The sequence below is a fragment of the Dipodomys merriami genome, unplaced genomic scaffold (assembly GCF_024711535.1).
Source record: "Dipodomys merriami isolate MVZ:Mamm:240054 unplaced genomic scaffold, mDipMer1.0.p SCAF_29, whole genome shotgun sequence".
NCBI lineage: Eukaryota > Metazoa > Chordata > Mammalia > Rodentia > Heteromyidae > Dipodomys > Dipodomys merriami.
Window position 1 is genome coordinate 4888841 of NW_027204381.1, and position 21339 is coordinate 4910179.

The 21339-nt window shown below is 43.3% G+C and overlaps 1 protein-coding gene across 4 annotated transcripts in view; it reads left to right on the forward strand.

Moving 5' to 3' along the window:
* The window catches only part of LOC138838847 (homeobox protein PKNOX2), a 261583-nt gene that overhangs the window by 210453 nt on the left and 29791 nt on the right, over positions 1 to 21339 (forward strand). For all 4 annotated transcript variants that reach the window (XM_070038240.1, XM_070038238.1, XM_070038241.1 and 1 more), the window contains 2 exons: positions 5559 to 5730; positions 17988 to 18176. In XM_070038240.1, coding sequence (XP_069894341.1) covers positions 5559 to 5730; positions 17988 to 18176 — 361 coding nt within the window. The remainder of the gene's footprint in view (positions 1 to 5558; positions 5731 to 17987; positions 18177 to 21339) is intronic.

Here is a 21339-nt window from a genome sequence, read left to right on the forward strand (position 1 = left end):
TGGCACCAGGCCTCCTGAGTGCTTTTTTTGCTAAGAACTGTTGGAATTCTAGAATGAGACAGGTACCTAGGGGCCCACCCCCACCCCTGGTAACCAACATTGCAAGCACGGTGGCATGTCAGTGTGCATGCAGGGAGAAAGCATGGCCTCTTTTTCCTTTTTTCCTCTTTTTCCTCTGGTCTTCAGTCTTTAGCCTCTAGCCACATGTTGCTACGTAGATTAAAATTAATTAAAATTCAATACAATTAAAAATTCAATGTCTGAGTTACAGTAGCCATATTTCAAGTGTTCATTGGCCTCACATGGCTAGTGGTTACTGTATTGGACAGTGTAGATTTCAGAGCACTTTCCATCATTGCAGAAAGTCCTATGGACAGGGCTGGTCAGATCATCCCTCAGACCAGAGCCCAGGGACCAGGCCCCTCATACATTTCTCCTCTCCCTACAAAGAGCACCTCATAGAAAAGAAAAAAATCAAGACTTTGTGGTCCCAGGAGTCTACAGAGACAGACCAGAGACAGATATGCAGATTTTTTTTCAGTCATGGGAGAATAGACTGGGGCTTTCCTGACCTTAGAACCAACAACCCAAGAATACATCTGAGCACATGCTATAGAGAGAAATCTGATATCCATTTGTACATGTAAATAAGTATGCATATATGTAGTGTATGTATCCAACAAATTTCATGGGGGTCCGTAGGCCTCTGCTGGAATCTTGGGTGACTGAGGTGGGCTTAATTCCTTCTAAACCTAGAGAAGAAGGCAGATGACAAAACAGACAATTCAAGGATGAAAGGCTTACAATTGGAGGTGGAAGGCATTCTGAGAAGCTTCCAGATGGTGGTGTGCTTTATGTTAAGACTCATAGGGCCATATCACAGGAACATGTGCACATGTGCACACACATGTGCACACATACATATGTGCACACACATGCATATACTCCATTCATTGGCTTAGTCAATTCGCCGTCGAATATTGATTGAACACCTGGTATGAGCTTATAAAGTAAGATTCTAGGGTTACAACAATCATAAATTGAGAGAATGTCTTGGAGGAAAACAGTGAACAAATAATGATGCAAATTACAGCTGTGCTAAAGTTTGGTGATGGAAAATGTGATGCTTGTCATTGATATGCCTGATCTAAACTGAGTCTGCCAATAGATACAGGACAAGTGGAGACATCCACCCATGATGTGTCCATGAACGTTCGGGCTTGTGCATTTTCCCCTTGCATACACTTGCCAATGCACAAGTGTCTGTGCACATCTGCTGCCCTTAGCTGGCTCCAGACAGTATGTAAGTGTGTGTGAGTGTGTGGTTTTATGATGTATATATCTGAGCCAAAGTACTTACCTCAGTCCATAAGACTCTTATCTCCAATTAACCACCAGAAAACCCGTAGTGGTGCTGTAGCTCAAAGTGGAAGAGTGCTAGCCTTGAGCAAAAGAGCTCAGGGACAGCACCTAAGCCCCAAGTTCAAGCCCCATGACAACAAAGAAAAAGAAATGGATTCTTGGGCTGGGAAGGTGGCCTCAGTGGTAGAGTGCTTGCCTTGTATGGATGAAGGTTCAATTCCTCAGCACCACATAAGCAGAAAAACTGGAAGTGGCGCTGTGGCTCAAGTAGTAGAGCACTAGCCTTGAGCTGAAGAGCTGAGGGACAGTGCCCAGACCCAGAGTTCAGGCCCCACAACTGACAACATGAGAGAAAGAGAGAAAGAGAGAAAGAGAGAAAGAAAGAAAGAAAGAAAGAAAGAAAGAAAGAAAGAAAGAAAGAAAGAAAGAAAGAAAGAAAGAAAGAGAAAACACCTCACAAAGAAACTTGTGGGACACAGCAAAAGCAGTCCTGAGGGGCAAATTTATTGCCCTCAGTGCCCACATCAAGAGAATGGAGACAGACCAAGTAAATAATCTCATGTTGCAATTAAAACAGCTAGAAAAACAGGAAAAAATGGAACCTAAAGCTACTAGAAGAAGCCAGATAACCAAATTAAAAGCAGAGATTAACCAATTAGAAAATCAGAAAACCATAACCAAAATAAACCAAACAAAAAGCTGGTTCTTTGAAAAAATAAACAAAATTGATGGCCCATTGGCTAGATTAATTAAAAAAAGAAGAGAGGAAACCCATATTAATAGGATTAGGGATGCCACGGGAAACATCACCACACGTACCCAAGATATCCAAACAATTCTAACAGACTACTTTCAAAAGCTATACTCTCTAAAGGAAGAAAATCGGGCAGAAATGGATGCATTTTTAGAGAAATACAAGTTGCCCAAACTGAGCAAAGAAGAAGTTAACCAATTAAATAAGCCAATATCCTATAATGAGCTACAGGAAGCTATCAAAAGTCTTCCAACAAAAAAAAGCCCAGGACCAGATGGATTCACAGCAGAATTCTATAAGACCTTTAAACAAGAACTAATACCCATACTCCTCAAGCTCTTCAGAGAAACAGAGAAGGAAGGAGCTATCCCAAACTCATTCTACGAAGCCAATATCACACTCATCCCCAAACCAGGCAAAGACCCAACCAAAAAGGAGAATTACAGGCCAATCTCCTTGATGAACACAGATGCAAAGATCCTTAACAAGATTCTAGCTAACAGAATCCAGAAACACATAAAAAAAATAATTCACTATGACCAGGTAGGCTTCATCCCAGAGACACAGGGATGGTTTAACATACGTAAGTCAATAAATGTAATCCAACATATCAACAGAGCCAAGGTCAAGAATCACATGATTATCGCTACAGATGCAGAAAAGGCCTTTGACAAAATTCAACATTCATTCATGCTAAAAGCTCTGGAGAAAATAGGAATAGAAGGAACATTTCTAAAAACAATAAAAGCCATTTATGACAGACCAATAGCCAATATTATACTTAATGGGGAAAAGCTACAACCAATTCTCCTAAAATCAGGAACAAGGCAAGGATGCCCACTGTCTCCACTCCTCTTCAATATAGTCCTAGAACCCTTAGCCAGGGCAATAAGGCAAGAAAAAGACATTAAAGGGATCCTCATAGGAAAAGAAGAAGTTAAACTATCCCTTTTTGCAGACGACATGATACTATACCTCCACGATCCCAAAAACTCCATCCCCAAACTCTTAGAAATCATAAATCACTTTGGCAAAATAGCAGGATACAAAATAAACCCACAAAAATCAGTTGCCTTCCTATACACTGATAATGTACAGGAAGAGAGGGAAATAAAGGGAGCAACCCCATTCACAATAACCTCCCGAAAAATAAAATATTTAGGAATTAACCTAACCAAAGATGTAAAAGAACTATTTAATGAGAACTATAAAAAGTTAAAGAAAGAAATTGCAGAAGACACTAGGAAATGGAAAGACCTCCCATGCTCCTGGATAGGCCGACTTAATATAGTAAAGATGGTAATACTTCCAAAACTAATATACAAATTCAACGCAATTCCTATTAAAATCCCAATGACGTACATCACTGAAATACAGAAAACAGTCCAAAAATTCATATGGAACAACAAAAGACCTAGAATAGCCAAAACAATTCTAGGGGATAAAGACAATATGGGAGGGCTATCCATGCCGAACTTCAAACTCTACTACAGAGCTATAATAACAAAGACAGCATGGTACTGGCACAAAAACAGACCCGAAGACCAATGGAACAGAATAGAAGATCCAGAAATAAATCCACAGGCCTACAGCCAGCTGATATTCGACAAAGGAGCCAAAGACATACAATGGAAGAAACACAGCCTCTTCAACCGTTGGTGCTGGGAAAACTGGGCAGCCACATGCAGAAAACTAAAAGTGGACCCCAGCCTATCACCATGCACCAACATCAACTCAAAATGGATTAAAGACCTTAACATTAAACCTGAATCTCTGAAACTACTGCAGGACAGAGTAGGAGAGACACTTGAACTAATAGGCACAGGAAGGAACTTCCTGAACAGAGTCCCAGGGTCACAACAAATTGGAGAGAGACTCGACAAATGGGACTACCTTAAAATAAAAAGCTTCTGCACAGATAAAGCTATCGCAACCAAGCTAGAAAGACAACCAACTAATTGGGAAAAAATATTTACCAGCAATATATCAGACAAGGGGTTAACATCCTGTATATACAGGGAACTCAAGAAACTAATCCCTCCCAAACCCAACACACCAATTACTAAATGGGCAAGGGAACTAAAGAGGGACTTCTCAAATGAAGAAATAAAAATGGCAAAGAAACACATGAGGAAATGTTCATCATCCCTGGTGGTGAAGGAAATGCAAATAAAGACAACCCTGAGATACCACCTTACCCCAGTCAGAATGTCCCACATCCACAAATCAGCCAACGACAAATGCTGGAGGGGATGTGGAGAACGAGGAACGCTATTACACTGCTGGTGGGAATGTACACTCATACAACCACTTTGGAAAGCAGTCTGGAGGGTCCTTAGAAAGCTAAAGATTGACCTCCCTTACGACCCAGTCATACCACTTCTAGGCATCTACCCTGAACAACAGGAACCAATATACAAGGACACGTGCACCTCCATGTTTATTGCAGCACTGTTCGCAATAGCTAGGATATGGAAACAACCTAGATGCCCCACCACAGATGAATGGATCCAAAAATTGTGGTATCTATACACAATGGAATATTATGCAGCCATTAGAAATGACAAAATAATGGCATTTGCAGGGAAATGGATGGAGCTAGAAGGAATCATGTTGAGCGAGGTAAGCCAAGAACGAAGAGACAAACAGTACATGGTCTCCCTGATAAGTGGATGATGAATCCAAAATGTTAGGTGATATGACAAAACTAACAGGACTTAAGAAACAAAGAACTCCCACTCATCTGGTTGAACCACTACTAAATATCCCCATGCTGCTGATCACATATATGGTATATAACATATGAGCACCGTTATATATTACAGACTGTGATAGACAATTTGCTCCAGGAAAGTTAGAATGAACTTGTGACTTTAAATGAGCATCATTATTCCACAATACTGTGAATTTCCGGAAATTAAGTAATCACTTAATCACGATCAAAAAAAAAAAAAAAAAAAGAACCTTGGGGAAGGGAGGGAGGGAGGGGATGGTAGGGGGAAAACAATGGAGGGGGTAACAATGTTCAAGAGGAAGTGGAAGTGTACTCATTACCTCACTCATGTAACTGTAACCCTCTGTATAGTATCTCTACAATAAAAAAAATTAAAAAAAAAAAAAAAAAAAAAAGAAAGAAAGAAAGAAAGAAAGAAAGAAAGAAAGAAAGAGAGAAGAAAGAAAGAGAGAGAGAGAGAGAGAGAGAGAAGGAAAGGCAGACAGAAAGAAAGAAAGGGAGGAAAGAAGGGATTCCTACTTCTTTGAAAGGAAAGAACTGAGGGAGGCCAAGAAAGGAAATAATACCGGCTAGGCTCACCCTAGGAATTGGGGAAAGAGCGGGATGTTGAGGGAAGTAGGCATGGGGATATGGGAAGGAAACATCATAGTCCAGCCAGCAGTACGGTCTCTGTGTGTGCGCATGTGTGAGCTCTTGATGTCCCCACAGGCACCCTCTCTTCCCGCTCCTGACGCTGCTGTTTGAGAAATGTGAACAGGCCACCCAGGGCTCTGAGTGCATCACGTCCGCCAGCTTTGACGTGGACATCGAGAACTTTGTCCACCAGCAGGAACAGGAGCACAAACCCTTCTTCAGTGATGACCCAGAACTGGACAATCTGGTAAAGACCCTTCATCCCGACCCCTGTCTAGAGCCTCCCTAACCTCTGCTCATCTCCCCTTAAAAACACCCTAGAAATGTTTCCTTCATTACTGTATTCAGTGAAAACTTTGGAGTTGTGAAGCATTCTACAGCTAAGAAACATGTCCAAGTTCTAAAACCAGGCCTTCTAGGCACAGGTGTTTGCTGCCTCGTTCTTCCCACCTTTGCTCACCATGGACCAAGCATCTGACTACTCCCCAGCTTGCAGTACAGGCAAGAGGAAAGGATGGCCCAGCAGCCAGAGGGTAGCTCAGAACAGCAGCTGTTCTGAGTCTGGGACTGTTCATGGAGAAGATGGTGGGGATGGGCTGTGGTGCAGAGGGTTGGATAACAAGCACTCCTAAATATGATAAGACAGATCTGGAGACACAGTCATGCTAGGAGGTCCAGCAGAGGTGACACAGTGGATTAGACTCCCAAACTATTTGTCACTCTGATCATCTCTATAACTTAAAAGACACAGTCTCAGTTAGGCGCTAGTGGCTCACGTCTGTAATACTAGCTACTCGGAAGGCTGAGATTTAAGGATTGCAGTTCAAAGCTAGTCCTGGCAAAAAAAAGTCAGTGAGATTCTTATCTCTGATAAACTACCCAGAAAAAGCCAGAAATGGCACTGTGGTCAAGTAATAGAGTACTAGCCTTGAGCAAAAGAAGCTCAGGGGCAGCTCACTTGAACTCATAGCCATGAGTTCAAGTCCCAGGATTCAGAAAAAAAAAAAAAAGACACAGTCCCTGACCACACCAAAGAATTGTGATTCAATTCAGGGTGGGAACCTGTGAATCTGCAATTTCCATCTCCTGGGGAAACTTCCATCTTTAGTTAGATTTGGTGGTCTTTAGGTTATATAGAATCTGAAAATTCTCATCTAGACCAGCAATTCTTTGTTGCTGTTATTGCAATCCTAGGATTTGAACTTAGGGCTTTGTGTTTTGCTAGGCAAGTGCTGTATAACTTGGAGCACACCATAGTCTTATCCCCTGGGAATTCTGTGGTGGGAAAGTGTTAGAATGGCTGTTCTGTGAACCCTGATTAGTCCTCCTGGAATTATTAACCACAGCTCCTGATTTTAGTGGGGATGGATTGCCCAGATTATGCACGGTAAATTTGGAAACTCTGCAAAACTCTTTCACACACTGATTGATGATAATGCTGACCTCTTACACCCAGAATTTTAGGCAGTAGCTGCTCCCCAAAGGAGAACAGAATGAGAAAAGCAAATGTGGCTGGAAGAAGGAAGAAAGAAAAATAGAACTCACACATACACACACACACACACACACACACACACACACACACACACACACACACACACACACACACACACACACACACACACACACACACACACACACAGGATGCATCTGCAGAACAGATGTAAATGACTTTGGTATTATTCTGGGCAGTGAATTATCCACACCACTGCTTCTCTCAGCATCAAACGTGGTACTTTATGGAGTCCAAAAGCGAGTGACTAGGAAAGCTCATGTGGCCCGGAAATTTGTGAAGGGCTGTGATGGGGCCATCATTTAGAGAGCAGGGCAGGCCTCAGGCAGAGGGTGAACACTGGCTGGCTGTCAGGCGTGTTAGCAGAGGCATTAACACCCCCAAATCTACCACTGCTGGGCCCTGGCATCTCCTTTTCCCCAACAGGGATTGAACAACCCACCACTGCTCAAGTGGTCAGCCCACCATCTCTGGAATTCCTTAGGAAAGCAGATTCTCCAGTTGGTTATTGTGAAGGGCAGGCAGGTCTGGCCTTGCCCTGCTGTTTGGCTAATCAGAATCAGACAAGTTAGGAAGCAGATTCTCAGAAACCCAGATTCAGGCAGCCACGAAAACGAAGCAGCCGTTTATGCAGGAGCTGGAATAGACCTAAGGGCTAGGGCTCTACTTGACACAGAAAGAGACTTATGTTGGTAAGGGAAGATCTAAAATTAGACCTAATCGTGTGAAGGAATTTAAACTTTAAGAGGTGGTAATGCTTGGGGACCAAACCTCACCTGCCCTGCCTACCCTCACGTAACATATGAGCTGTGGAAGGCCCACTGGAGACAATTTCCCATTCCAGCACAGCTTGAAAGAAAAACAAGAGTCCAGCTCCATGCTCCTTCTTGCCAGCCTGCCCAGGTGTCTCAGGGTTCTGATCACTTAAGTAACCAGATTTCTCCATTCAATCTAATGAGACTGGGTTGGTGTCTACCATGTGCTAGGCCTGACCTGAGGACGTTATGGAAACTTCAATGGCCTCAAGTATCTAGTGTCCCCTGGTCCTGTCTCAGGTGATGGGCCTAGGAATGGTCCAGCTGATGGAGTAATCTTTGGACATCTATCTGTTCATACAGACCAGATTTTCCAAAGTAAGTTAGCTAAATGAATTAACAAGTTAAAGATTATTGATTGATTGATTGATTGATTGGGCAAATAGAAAATGTGAACAAGACCTAGAGACAAAAAGACCTGAACCTAGGGTCATCATTTATTGTCTGTGTGACCGTAATGGATGGGAGTCCCTTGAAGCTCAGTTTTCTCATCTGCAGAGATAACGCACCCATTTCATATGGTCATAAAAATTAATCCACGAGCTGGCTTATGGAATTGGCCTTTAAAAATACCTTGCATCTGAGGATTAATCTCAAATGCAAGGTGTTCCTGCTCTCTGACATCATCCCCTAGCCACTAGAAAGATGTGGCCAGGACTCTGAAACTTTTTGGGGGAGGAAGGGCCTAGGGAAATTAATGCCCTCTGCCACCCCTGCCCCTGGTCCTGTGTGGGGCAGGGGAGATGATGGCACAGGAATCATCATTAGAACAAGAATCATGTCGCCAGCACAACCGAGATGCACGTAATTAGAAATTAGAAAAAGGTCAGATCACGTTATTACCAGCTCAATCAGCTGCCGAGTGCCACAGCCAGTTAATTTGGCATCTGTATTTTTTACAACCCCGCACACGTAGCCCAACGGACTGTAACTCTTTCTCCGGACAGATATACTGCGCAGCCGAGCAGGGACATAAAATGAGGGACCCCAAGCAAATGAGCTGAGATAATTGAGAGATTTATTTTTTATATATGTGTGTGTCAGGGTGGCTTTCCTTTGCCCTTGAATATTGACTTTCATAGATGGGATTGTCAGGAGGGCACTCCGGTTCCCCTAAACTGTGATTCTCTCAAGATCCCCTCCCCATACCCAGAGCCTGGCCTCTCCAGCTCCTCTCTGCCCCTGCCCTGCTTTCTCCCACCCACTTAGCCCCACCCAGTCATACACTCCCAGGCTCCCCACAGTGTCCCAGAGCTGCTTTTCCAGACAAATCCCCATGAGAACAGCTGAGTCAGCGCTCCCAGACTTCCCTAGAGATTGGGGGGGTGGGCTCAGCTGTAGATTTCTGAGGGACCATCAATCCCTCCTTCTGCTGCATCACAGCTCCCCTACAGGGTAGAATATGGAATCATAAGATGCAGAGAAGCAAGTCTACCTGCCCCAACTTCCAGGCTCCCCGCCCTTACCCCACACTCCACTCCACCTTTTACTGCTTAGGATTTGGACAGCCACAAGATCTACAGAAGAGATGTGGCTTGTCAGGACCCGAACCTGATTTGTGTTCCTTCTGCAGTGGCTCCCCCTCCCTTCTCCCCCGGTGGCAATAAAACTCTCACTTGGAAACAAACTAGTGCCACCAATATCTTCCCTGGGTTCCCAAACTCTCACCCTTTTTACCTCCCTATTTCCACACCATCTGTGGCAGCTTTCCACCCTCCTGGTGACTAAGCTGGAATTTCCCAGTGGGGGTTCCCCAGAAAAAGGTCAGCCCCAATTCCTCCCCTCCCAGCACTCTCCAGACCTTTCTCACCTGGCCCCCAGATCCCCTCCTTGGACCCAGCAGCCTCTGACTGGCAGTTGGTTAAGTTTGTAAAATTTGCAAGTTCCCCAAACCCCTTTGAAAGGTAAAAGCTTTTTGTTTTATAAAATCTGATTTATGGGCCCTTGGTGCAGGGCCAAGGTTTTATATATTATGCAAGATTTCAAACTAAAGCTGTAAAACGTACGGTTTCAGTTTCATGCATGGAATTTTTTTATGTGTAAATTTTTTAACATTTATGGGCATGTTTTAATGAGGCTCTGGTTGTGGCTCCGGGGACAGATTATGGCTGCCGCCTGACCACAAAGCCACAGCTCCAAAATGGGGGCCTCCCTAGACCTCTGGGCCCCTTGGAAAAGGCAGAGCCAGAGTCTGGAGGCTGGGAATGAGGAGGCCGGAGAAGGATCCAGCCCAGGGCTCCAGGCCCACAGAGACCTCAGGCAGCCCTGTTGGGAGATTCATTCTCTGCAGCCTCAAACCAGGCTTTTTATTTTTTTATTTTTTAAACCTAGAAAAGAGCTAAAGATCTTACAGACACCAGGGAAGGAAAGGAAATAAAAATAATCAATGCTGGTAATAATTAACATTTATAGAGTTCTTACCAGGTGCCAGGTACCAAGCTAAACACTTTACTTAAGCCTCTTTCCAAATCCACAAGGCATATATTAATAATATTATGCCCAATTTTCACTTGCCTAACATGCTTGAAGTCTTGGGTTCAATCTCCAGCATCAACTAACTAAACAAGCAGTTATACCTAAGAGTTGCATTTATTTGTTTATTTATTTATTTATTTATTTATTTATCTATTGGTGCTGGAGATCAACCCCAGGGCCTTGTACCTGCTAGGCAAGCTGGCTGCCACTGAGCCATAGTTCATAGGAGTCAAGGGTATTTTCCTACTTTACAGGTAGTTAACTGTTTAAGGTGTCACTGTGGAGCAGCAAAAGACTAAAGACAGCCTCCAAACTCCATTTTCTTTGGTTACCCTACTTTGCTATTTGATTCTCACAGTAGTCCCTTCGCTTAGATAGAAGAAGAAATGAAAGGCCCAGGATTCTCTAGACAATAAGGTGCATAGCTAGGACTTGAATCAAGTGGATCTAACTCCCCCAAATTCTGAGACTTTGTTCTCAAGACTCTCTATGGCTTCTCCAAATTCTGGGTTCGTGATTCAAGCAACCTGATATGACTTGTCATGCATGAAGCTTCCGTAAAATGTTCATTCAGTCCCATTCTGGCAGTCCTCCAGTCCCTCGGGTTCACCTTGCTTCCATGTTCCACTTTTTAGCCTAGTGACCCCACATTTCCAACTGGGTCAAGCCAAGCTTGCCCAGGCTGGAAAAATTCCTGATTAGATTTGAGTTTGGCTTCCCCAGTGACACACAGGAAATGTCAGAGCACATTAAGGAATGTGTGTTTATATAAACTCCTTCTTCTGTAAGTGAGGGAGAATAGTCCCAGCTTCTCAATTTGCAGAAGAGGAGAGGGGGGAGGGAGGAAGTCGCTCCCTTGGCAAAGAACTGAGCAGGTTATCTAATCTCTAAGCCTCCATCTCCTAATCTCTAGAAGAGTGATTGACAACCTTGCCTGTATCCCTGTGGTGATGAAACTCAGACAAGATCATGGAGACAGAAACCTTTTGTAAATTGTAAAGTGCTGTGTATACAAATGTTTGGAAAGGCCACATCCTACCAAAGCAGCAGCCATTTAGAAAAGAACATTGAGGTGGAGAAGCCACATTGGCAAGAAGAATCCGCATATACTGAGGACCCTACTGTATGTCCAGAACATTTGCATACACCGTCTTTTCAGTGTGTAGGTATTACCATCATCCCAAATTGGACAGATAAAGTTTAAGCAACTTGTTCAAAGTGCCCAGACAGCAAATAATAGATTCAAGGCAGCATAACATGTAATTTCATTGAAAATAAGAAGCCCCTATCTTGGTATTTTCCTGGGACTATGGATTTTTATACAGTGCTGTGTCATGAAAATGTGAGGCTCCATCTTGCTTTGCTATTTTCAAGAGGACCTCTTAGAAGAAGGCTAGATTTGTGTGTGTGTGTGTGTGTGTGTGTGTGTGTGTGTGTGTGTGTGTGTGCTCGTGCGTGCATGCGTGCACAGGTGTATTCACTAGTACTGGGGCTTGATCTCAGGATCTGCAAACAGTCCCTTAGCTCAAAATTGACACTCTATCACTCATACCATATCTCTCCTTTCAACTTTTTGTTGGTTAATTAGAGATCAGACTCTAAAGGCTTTCTTTCCCTGGGCTGGCTTCCAGCTGGCTTCAGGATCTCAGCCTCCTGAGTAGCAAGGATTACATGCATGAGCTACTGGCACCTGAGGAAGGCTGGATCTTTATTTAGAAAGAGAAGGGGCTATGACATTGCTCAAGAAGCACTGTACTCATAGCCTGACTTATGGAATTGTAACCTCCTGTGCAACTCCTTAATAATAACAATAAAAAATAAGAAGAAGAAAAAAAAGAAGGAGGTAGAGAATCTGAAAGATAGAGCAAAACCTGGCAGAGAAATTAAGAACACATTCATCATCTCACCTGGTGATGATGTTAAATTAAATGGCATTGTTATTGCTCTGTAATAATTTTTATATGATCAAAGTCATTTAGAGATATTGTTAAATAAGTTGGGCACTGTTGGCTCACACTGTTGGCTACTCAGGAGGCTGAGATCTGAGGATCACAGTTCAAAGCCAGCCTGGGCAGGAAAGTCTATGACACTCATATCTCCAATTAACCACCAGAAAACCAGAAGTGGTGCTGTGGCTTAAAGTAGTAGAGCACTAGCCTTGAGCAAAAGAGCTCAAAAACAGCACCCATTGGGCTGGGAAGGTGGCTCAGTGGTAGAGCGCTTGCCTTGCATGCATGAGGCCCTGGGTTCGATTCCTCAGCACCACATAAGCAAAAAGAAAAAAAAAAAAAAACAGCACCCAGGCCCAGGGTTCAAGCCCCATAACCGACTAAAAAGAAAAACGAAGAAGAGATATTGTTAAATAAACCAGCACATTTTTTCTGATGTAGAGCCAAAAATCCAAATTTTAAACATACATGATAGAGGATGTGTTACTAAACACAAAGGGATGGAGGGAATTATTGAATAGAGAGTAGCAACAGGAAACGCCAATGAAACATTAGAAATTATTAAAAGGTATTTTTTAGACAAATCCATTTGCTTCCCTGAGACTTACAAAGCATTTTCATGTTGGTATCTGGTAGCCCTTGCTAAGTCTTGTGAGTCAGAAATATTTACCACCCCCACTTTACAAACGAAGAGACGGAGGCTGAGAAATAATAGAATTTGCCTATTGGCACCCAAAGAGCCCACAGTGGGCCTGGCTTCACAACTAGCCTGTCTGGCAGTAAGCCCTACAGGCTTTCTGCTAGAGAAGCAGTATACCCCACACACACAATTGAATGATATTACCCATCTTTTTCTCTAATATTGAAGAGGTCGTACATATTCATTGCCTCAGAGTACCATTATGATTTACTCTACCTTATTAAATCTTTAAACCAATTCTATTAGCCCATAAAAAACTAATCCTTCAGCTGCACTTTGTCAGACCCAAGATAGGTCCACTTTGACCACTGCACACAAGGTCTAATTTCAACACACTGCGCATGTTTTGCACTTAAGCAAAGCATTCTGGGTATTTTTTACTTTTTATTTCACGTATCTAAATTTTCTAATTTTTTGCTAATCAGTAAGTATTGGCTATGCACTTGAAATAAGCATACAGGGCTGTTTGTTCACTTTCTCTGTGTGAATATATTTGCATATATTTGTGTGTGAGGGTGTATTACTTCACAAGAAGATTTTAAAATAAATGAATCAATAGAATATTGATTTAAAATGCAGCACAGAAGGGCTGGAGATACTGTTTAGCAATATCTTGCAGAGCTTTCAAAGGGCCTTGGGTTGGATCACCAGCACTGGAAAAAAACATCTTTAATGTCGCAAAGCTATTTGGTTTGCTAGAACCCTACATTCCCTGACACTGAGCTCCGCCCTCTCTTCCAACTCATCCACCCTTTACCTCAACATTTTCTCTGTCTACATGAATCCTTGGAGTCTGGCGTGGGTATACAATAATGTGCTTTCCTATCACATCCCAGCCATGTGACTTTTAAGGAAGAAAAACTCAGTATCTCTGACCTTGAGCTTCTTTACATATCAAATATGAACAATAAGGATACTGACCTGCAAAGGTGGTTGGCTGGAATAAATAGGGTGAGACACGGAATGGCTTGACCTGCCAATCCATAACAAAATGTTAGGCACTGCTATTGCTCCATCAACAAGTGTCTCTTAAGCACCTTACACTATTCAGAGAGGTATAAGGTATAAGCCAAAATCTTTGTGATGAAAATCAAGGCAAAAATTTAAACAAGAACAATTCTTTATTAAATACTTAATTTCACATTTTGTTCCAAATGATCCATACTGATGTCACCATTCTTACCTTACCTAGAACCATCCATTCTCTCTGTCTCTCCACAGGATGAGACTTGGTAGCTGAGCTCTGTATGAAGTCCAGCAACTCTGAAGTTTCTGTTTATGAGTAACAATGAGTCCAGTATTTCTGTGTGCCCATACTGGGGTTTGGACTCAGGGTCTCACGCTCTCACTTGGCTTTTTCATTCAAGGCTGCTGTGCGATCACTTTGAGGCACACCTCCACTTCCACAATTAGCCTAATTTAATACTCCAAAACCCCTTAATTAATGGAGCTCAGTCCTTGCCCACAAACCCAGCCTAGGGAATATGGGCTCTCAACTTGAAATGTCAACGAGACTCAGAGAAGGGCAAGACTCCTCCTGCCTGTAGCCACATGGCCCTATACACACCGCACAGCCAAAATTCTCAGGGAGAGATTTCCTTCCTTCCTTATTTTTTTTAATACTGTCTGAACTCTTTCACAGGCATCAAGATGCTAACAAATGCTGGGAGAGTGGGATTAAACAAAGACCCCCATGTATTACCTGAGTCAACATAACTAAATATGGAAAAGCAATAAGGCTTCCTCCACATCTTTTTATCTTTAATTCTGATATAATTAGGAATTCGCATGCAGTTGTAAGAATTAATAAGGAGGGATCATGCGTCTCTCCTTGCATCACTGTTGCACAATTTCACCAACAGGAATGGCCTACTAAGACTTGACATTGGTCAAGATGCATCACACTCGTAAACTGACATGTTGAGTTGAAACCCCTTTGAACAACTGCTTAAAATATTTTTTAAAGGAATAGGCTATCAACTTTATTCAAATTTGCCTGTTTTACACACACACGTGTGTGTATACCTAGGTGTGCTGGATTCTATGCAAGCTGATCACATTTAGACACGCAGACATTGTCACAATCAGGGTACAGAGTCCCTTCCTCCCTCCCTCCTCCACTGTACCACCTCTCAGTCACTAGATTCCATCGCTATCATTTTTGTCCTTTCAAGAATGGTATATAAATGGCATTGTGTAGTTATTATAGGATTCTTTCAGACTGTTTTTTTGTTCTCTCAGCTCAACTGCCTTATGATACATCCACACTGTTGAATGTATCACTGGTTCATGCCTTTTAAAAAAATTGTATTTCATGGTATGGAATGTGGGTTATTTCTAGTGTGGGGCTATTAGACATAAAACTACTTTGAACATTCACATATGGGGATTTGGTGAATAAATGGACATATTTTATTGGGTGTCCATTTTTATTTCTCTGGAACAAGTGTACAAGAATGCAATGGCTGTGTCACGTGGTATGCATATACTTAATTTTGTAAGAAATTGCCATACTGTTTTCCATGGGTGTTGTACCACTTTACATCCCCACCAGCAGTGTATGAGTGACCTAGATTCTAGTTCCTCTCCAGCATGTGGGGTTAGCATTATTTTTTGTTGTAACTATACTTAGGGGTACACCGTGATATCTCATTGTGGTTTTAATTTGCATTTCTCTAATGGCTGATGACATTGAACATCTTTTCACGAGCTTATTTACCATCTGTACATCTCCTCAATAAAATGTCTGATCCTGTCTTTTGCCCTTGTTCTAATTAAATTGCTCGTTATTTTGCTGTTTAGTTTTGGGAGTTCTTTATATCTTCTAAATACAGGTCTTTTGTCAAGTATGTGGTTTGTCAAAATTCTATCCCAATCCATAGTCTTTTTATTCTCTTCACAGAGTTTTGTTTTGTTTTGCTGCTGGTACTGAGGCTTGAACTCTGGACCTGGGCTCTGTCCCTTAGCCTTTTCACTCAAAGCTGGCACTCACCACTTAAGCCACAGCTCCACTTCTGGCTTTTTGCTGGCTAACTGGAGATCAAAGTTTCACGGACTTTCCTTCCCTGGACTGGCTTTGAACTGTGATCTTCAGCTCTTAGCTTCTTGAGTAGTTTGGTTTGCAGGCATGAGCCACTGGTACCAGGCTTTTCACGGGATCTTTTGAAGAGCAAAACTTTTTAATTTTGAAGAGTAAGATGTTTTCCATTCTAAATCGTGATTTTCATGTCAGGTCTAAGACTTCTTTGTTGAACCATAGTTTCTGAGGATTTTCTTTTTTTCCATTTTTTTCTTCTAAAAGGATTATCGTTTTATTTCTTACATCTAGGTCTCGGATTCATTTTGGGTCACTTTTTGTAGAAGATGTGAAATTTAACTTTGTTTGCTTTTATTTTGTTCTTGTTTATAGATATCTAATTCTTCATTACCACTTGAACAAACAAACCCCTGTTAAAAAGCAATTGGGCTTTATCATGCTCTAAAAGAATGTTTAGAGATTTTCTCCCTGTCACTACTTGGAATTTATCCTAAGGAAATAATATGGAACCCAGGGCAGAGGAGGACTTCACACTTATAAAATGTTTGGTGTAATCTTTTCTTGTGTGGTACTGGAGATTGAACCAAGTGTTCTACTCCTGAATTCAACCTCAACCTCTCTGTAACTCTGATTTTGAAAACTGAAAAATTGGATACATCTAAATGCCCAACAACAGATAATTGGTTAAGTAAGGCACACACATGGAATAATATGTATCACCTGAAAAAAATTACTAATTTTCACCCATTCAACAAATAATTTATTAGTACTAGAGATAACATGGTGGCCAAATTAGATGCCATCTCTGTCTTGGCAAAGCTCCCAGACCAAGAAAGACAATAAAGAAAACAATTCTGACATTAGAAAACTCCATTTGGTCAGCTAAGAAAAAAAAATCAGGAAACCGAAGTATAATAACAAGATTATTGAAAGTAGGTTAAATTAAAACTAAGAGCTGTGAGTCAAAACATAAGGTCCCTGAGCTCAATCTCCAACACTGAAGAAGGAGGGAAGGCAGTAAGGCAGGAAGGCAGGAAGGAAGGAAGGAAGGAAGGAAGGAAGGAAGGAAGGAAGGAAGGAAGGGAGGGAGGGAGGGATGGAGGGAGGGAGGGAGGGAAGAAAGGAGGGAGGGAGGGAGGGAGGAAGTTAAATTCTATACATACAGAAATCCTTCTTTCAGGGTGATTGGGTCAAAGATAGGATTCTTGTTTTGCTTTCTTTTTTAACCCTCTGCTTCCTGTACCTTCCCATCCTATTTTCTTTTCATGATAGTAACAAAGTGCAAACATCAATGCCAAAGTCACTTGTTGCCATGTTAGGGTTAAGAAGGTCCCCACAAAGAGGCAGAGGCCCAGCCGCACCAGTCCAAAGGGCACAGAAAGCACACCGTTGGTATCTGGTGCCTGCTAAAGCATACTGGATTATTCAGTCCGTCAGCAAGTATCAATGGAGTGTCCACCAGGCAGCCCACATCACATGAAGCGCTTAGAATACAAGTTTAAGAACAGACAGTCCCTGACCTCTGAGGCACTTACAAGAAACTCTGATCGCAATCTTCCTTCTGCTTGCTCAGTACTTCACACGTTAGAGTGAGCCATCGTGGACACCCCCTCCTCTGATCCCCTCAAAGAACCTGTAAAGTCGTCAGGGAGGGTATAATTATCCCCATTTGTCAGACACTAAGGCACAGAGAGCTTAAGCAAATCACCCAAGGTCACTCAGATAGTAAACTGGAGGCCAGAAGCTTGGGACCTGGCCTTCTATCTCTTAAGTTCAACGCTGTTCTCACGATGGCACAATTGCTTCAGAAACAGCTGTGATAACCGTGGGCTCAAAGCAAGCGAATAATCAGCAAAGAGGCCGTAAGGAGAATTTAAATCATGTGGATGAGAAAGCACAAGCAGGATGCAGGATAGCGACTCCTCTGTCTTTGCTGTGGTTGCGATCGAGGGGTCCCGGCGGGGAGGGGAAGTGAGATGTGGACACCTGGATTGACTGCTCCTCCCTCTCCCCAGATGGTGAAGGCAATCCAGGTCCTGAGGATCCACCTGCTGGAGTTGGAGAAAGTCAATGAACTCTGCAAGGACTTTTGCAACCGTTATATCACCTGCCTCAAAACCAAGATGCACAGTGATAACCTGCTCAGGAATGACCTTGGGGGGCCCTACTCCCCCAACCAGCCCTCCATAAACCTTCACTCACAGGTAATACATACAGTTTCCATTCTATGTTCTAAGCCAGGTGTGTGACCAAGGCAATTCAACTCACTGGATCCTTTCTCCATGACCCACTCTTACTATTAATTAATTCATGATTCCTTTATTAGTCCCAAACTGGCCTCCAACTCGCATTTCTCCTGCCTCAGCCTGGGTAGGGCTGGGATGATTATAGGTATGCACCACTATACCTGGCTAGCACAGTCCTTTCCATCTACAGATCCCACCACCAATTCCAGGGGCATCAGCCTTCTCTAGGACTGAAAAATTATAGAAATCATATCAGAGGGGGGAATGTCGAAAGAAATACCTGACTTCCCAGCCCAAGGTTTCCCAACAAAGCGAATGATCTCATGGTTAAGAATATGGAAAGCTGCCCAGAGGAGTAGCTGAGGATGAGATTCATCCTCCTGGCTTCTCTCAAGGGCTTGAATTGTGAACTCTGAATTCCTGAGAAGGAGGCTTTAGGGAAAGTGGTCCTTGTCCAAATCCTGCCCACCTAACAGATGGAGATAGCATCCAGAAGACTTTTCTCCCTGATGGTTCTCCAGTTTCTTACCCTGCCACTGGAGTTCTGCACTTCTGGTCTGCCAAGTTTCAGGGCCACTGCAAACGGCATGTCAGCTCCCCCCCCCCACACACACCTTCCAAGATGCATCCTTTTGAAATGCTCTCTTCACCCTCCAAACTGAAAAGGGAGGAAATGGTATCTGCGGCACATGGAAAAGAATGGAACTCCTCTCTAGTACAGAATGTCTTCCCAGAGTCTACCAACTGAGAAAGCTACCCGATTATTATTCCCACACTCACTGGTATCTATGTAAACCGTAGGATTACCATTTTCATCCCTTCTCACTGAGCTCCTGAGTCCAAACAATTCACATGAAGACCCCTGGAAAGCTCAACAGTGGCCTGCTTGTTAGGCAGCGCACTGTGGGATACAGGTAAACTTTATAAGAATGGGTGGCTAGAAAGGATGCCTAGGAGGTGTGCCACTTTTAGCTCCACCCTGCAAGGACCTGGGGGTTGGTTGAGGGCAGGGAGAAGAACAGGCTAACCTGGACATGGCCAGCTGTGCCTTGCACATTGTGACAGCGTGAATCTCCAGAGATCCCTTCCATATCACACCAAACCCACCCTGGTGGCATCTCTATGGGACTGGAGAGTGAATACCTCACAGGACACTGGGCAAGAAGTTTATTTCTTCATTCTAGTGCTCGAAATCACCAAGTCACTTTATTACAGATCTAAAAACAGCAGCCCAGGCTTCTGCTTGCTAATATTCTCTTGAAATAGACTCATTCCTTCAGAGTCTTATTGTACTTTCCCTTATGATCAAAATTAGCAAGAAACTTGCATAAAAGAGGACAATAATTGCTCAACGAGCATCTCGTTTGTAATTTATTAGTTTCTATTATTGTGGGTTACCATGGTGACGCTGCGCAGCCCTGGTGACGGGAGAGATGGAAGATAGGAGCTGAGAAGGCTGCGAAGCCTCACCAAATGGAGATGCACATTTTTATCAGTAATTTTCATGAAAATAATAAGTAAGGAGTTAATGAGATGGAAAGCCATCCTGTGGCTATTGTGAATTTTTTTTTAAGTGTTGATCTAATTAGAATGCATCGGTCAGGAAAAGTAATGAGGATTTAGTGCCTCCCAGAGATGTGAGGATCATATCAGAAAATTAGCACAAGTCTTTGGAAATAATCAGGTCCTTAGAGAGGCACTGGATTTCCCACTCCTGGGCTCTCTGACTACCTAGAGCTCTGGAGTTGGGAATGTACCAAGGTAGCAGGAGGGAAGGAAGGAGGGGCAGATGGCTTTCCCAGCCACCGTGGCTCCTCAGAGCTGAGGGTCTGAGGCTGATCAGTGAGACTGTGGGAAGCAGGGTTACTGAAGAAGCAAGGCTGTGCAGAGAAAGGTAATGTCGGCTCTAGAGGCTCAAGGTCTCCAGAACTGATGCAGTGGGAAAGCCAGCTCTCCCGGGAGAATGTCAGCATTCAGGGGCCTTTGAACTTTGAGGAAAGCAGGAAGAACTTTTTGATTCCCATCCCTGCCAGCCATGGGGGTCAGGCCCTAGGGTATTCCCAGCAGAAAGGCCTCTGAGCCACAGGCAAAGGGGAACTCAGACAACTGGATAAAGACAAAAAAAACACTGAAAAAGAGATGAAAGGATACCTATTTAGTATTATCCAAACTCTCCCCCTCATTTCCTCTGACTGCCACCCCTTCCTTGCCTTTTTCATTCAGGCTTCAGTAGGTAAATAAGGTAATTGCACGTGGGCTGCTACAGCAGCTTCCTGACCCGCCTCCTGTCTTCTCCAGCCCTCCCTCAGCCCGGTTCCACCCACACCCACTGGCCTCTTCTGCACTGGCCTCTTCTGCTGACTGAAGCTTCCTCCTGAATCCCTGTGGAGGTCATTCTGTTCAAAGACCCCGAGCTTTTACCCCTCCTTACCTGACATTCAAGGCCTCCTTCTAGCTGCTCTCAGCCTTCCTTCCTGGGCCAGTGAGATTAGTGAAGGGGTCACGATCATTCCTCCAGGCCCATCTGTTCAAGAGATACCTTCACTGTCCATACCTGTCTTCCCGGTCAAATCACTTCCAAGTCTAGGCACCCATGGAGCCCCATCCCCACCCCCTGTCCAGAATGGATCTTTCAGACCTGGGGACATAGCTCAAGGGATAGAGTACCTGCCTAGCAAGCATCAGGCCCTGAGTTCAAACCCCAGGACCTCAAAAACGGGCCTTGTTTTCTCTCAACGGATGGCAGGCCACTGGTGCAACATCCCACGTGACTTGAGAGGAGATCCTTCACTTCAGTCTCACTTGTCTCTCCTGAATAACACCTTTTCTTTTTGAGTGGACAAGACATTTTCTATTGGAAATCATCAAATCACTTTATTTCAGATCTGAAAAATAAAAGGCAGCTGCCCAGCCTTCTGCTTGCTAATATTCTCGTAAACTAGACCTATTCAGAATCTTCTTGTCCTTTCCCTCAAGATTCCATCAGTGGCTACAAGCTTCTGGTTGAAAGAAGTACTGTGATAAGAGAGTCAGATATACAGGTGGACAGACAAGAGAAGACCAAAAGAGGAAAAATAATTGGAGGAAAGAAAGGGAATGGAAGGAAAAGAAAAGAAAGAAA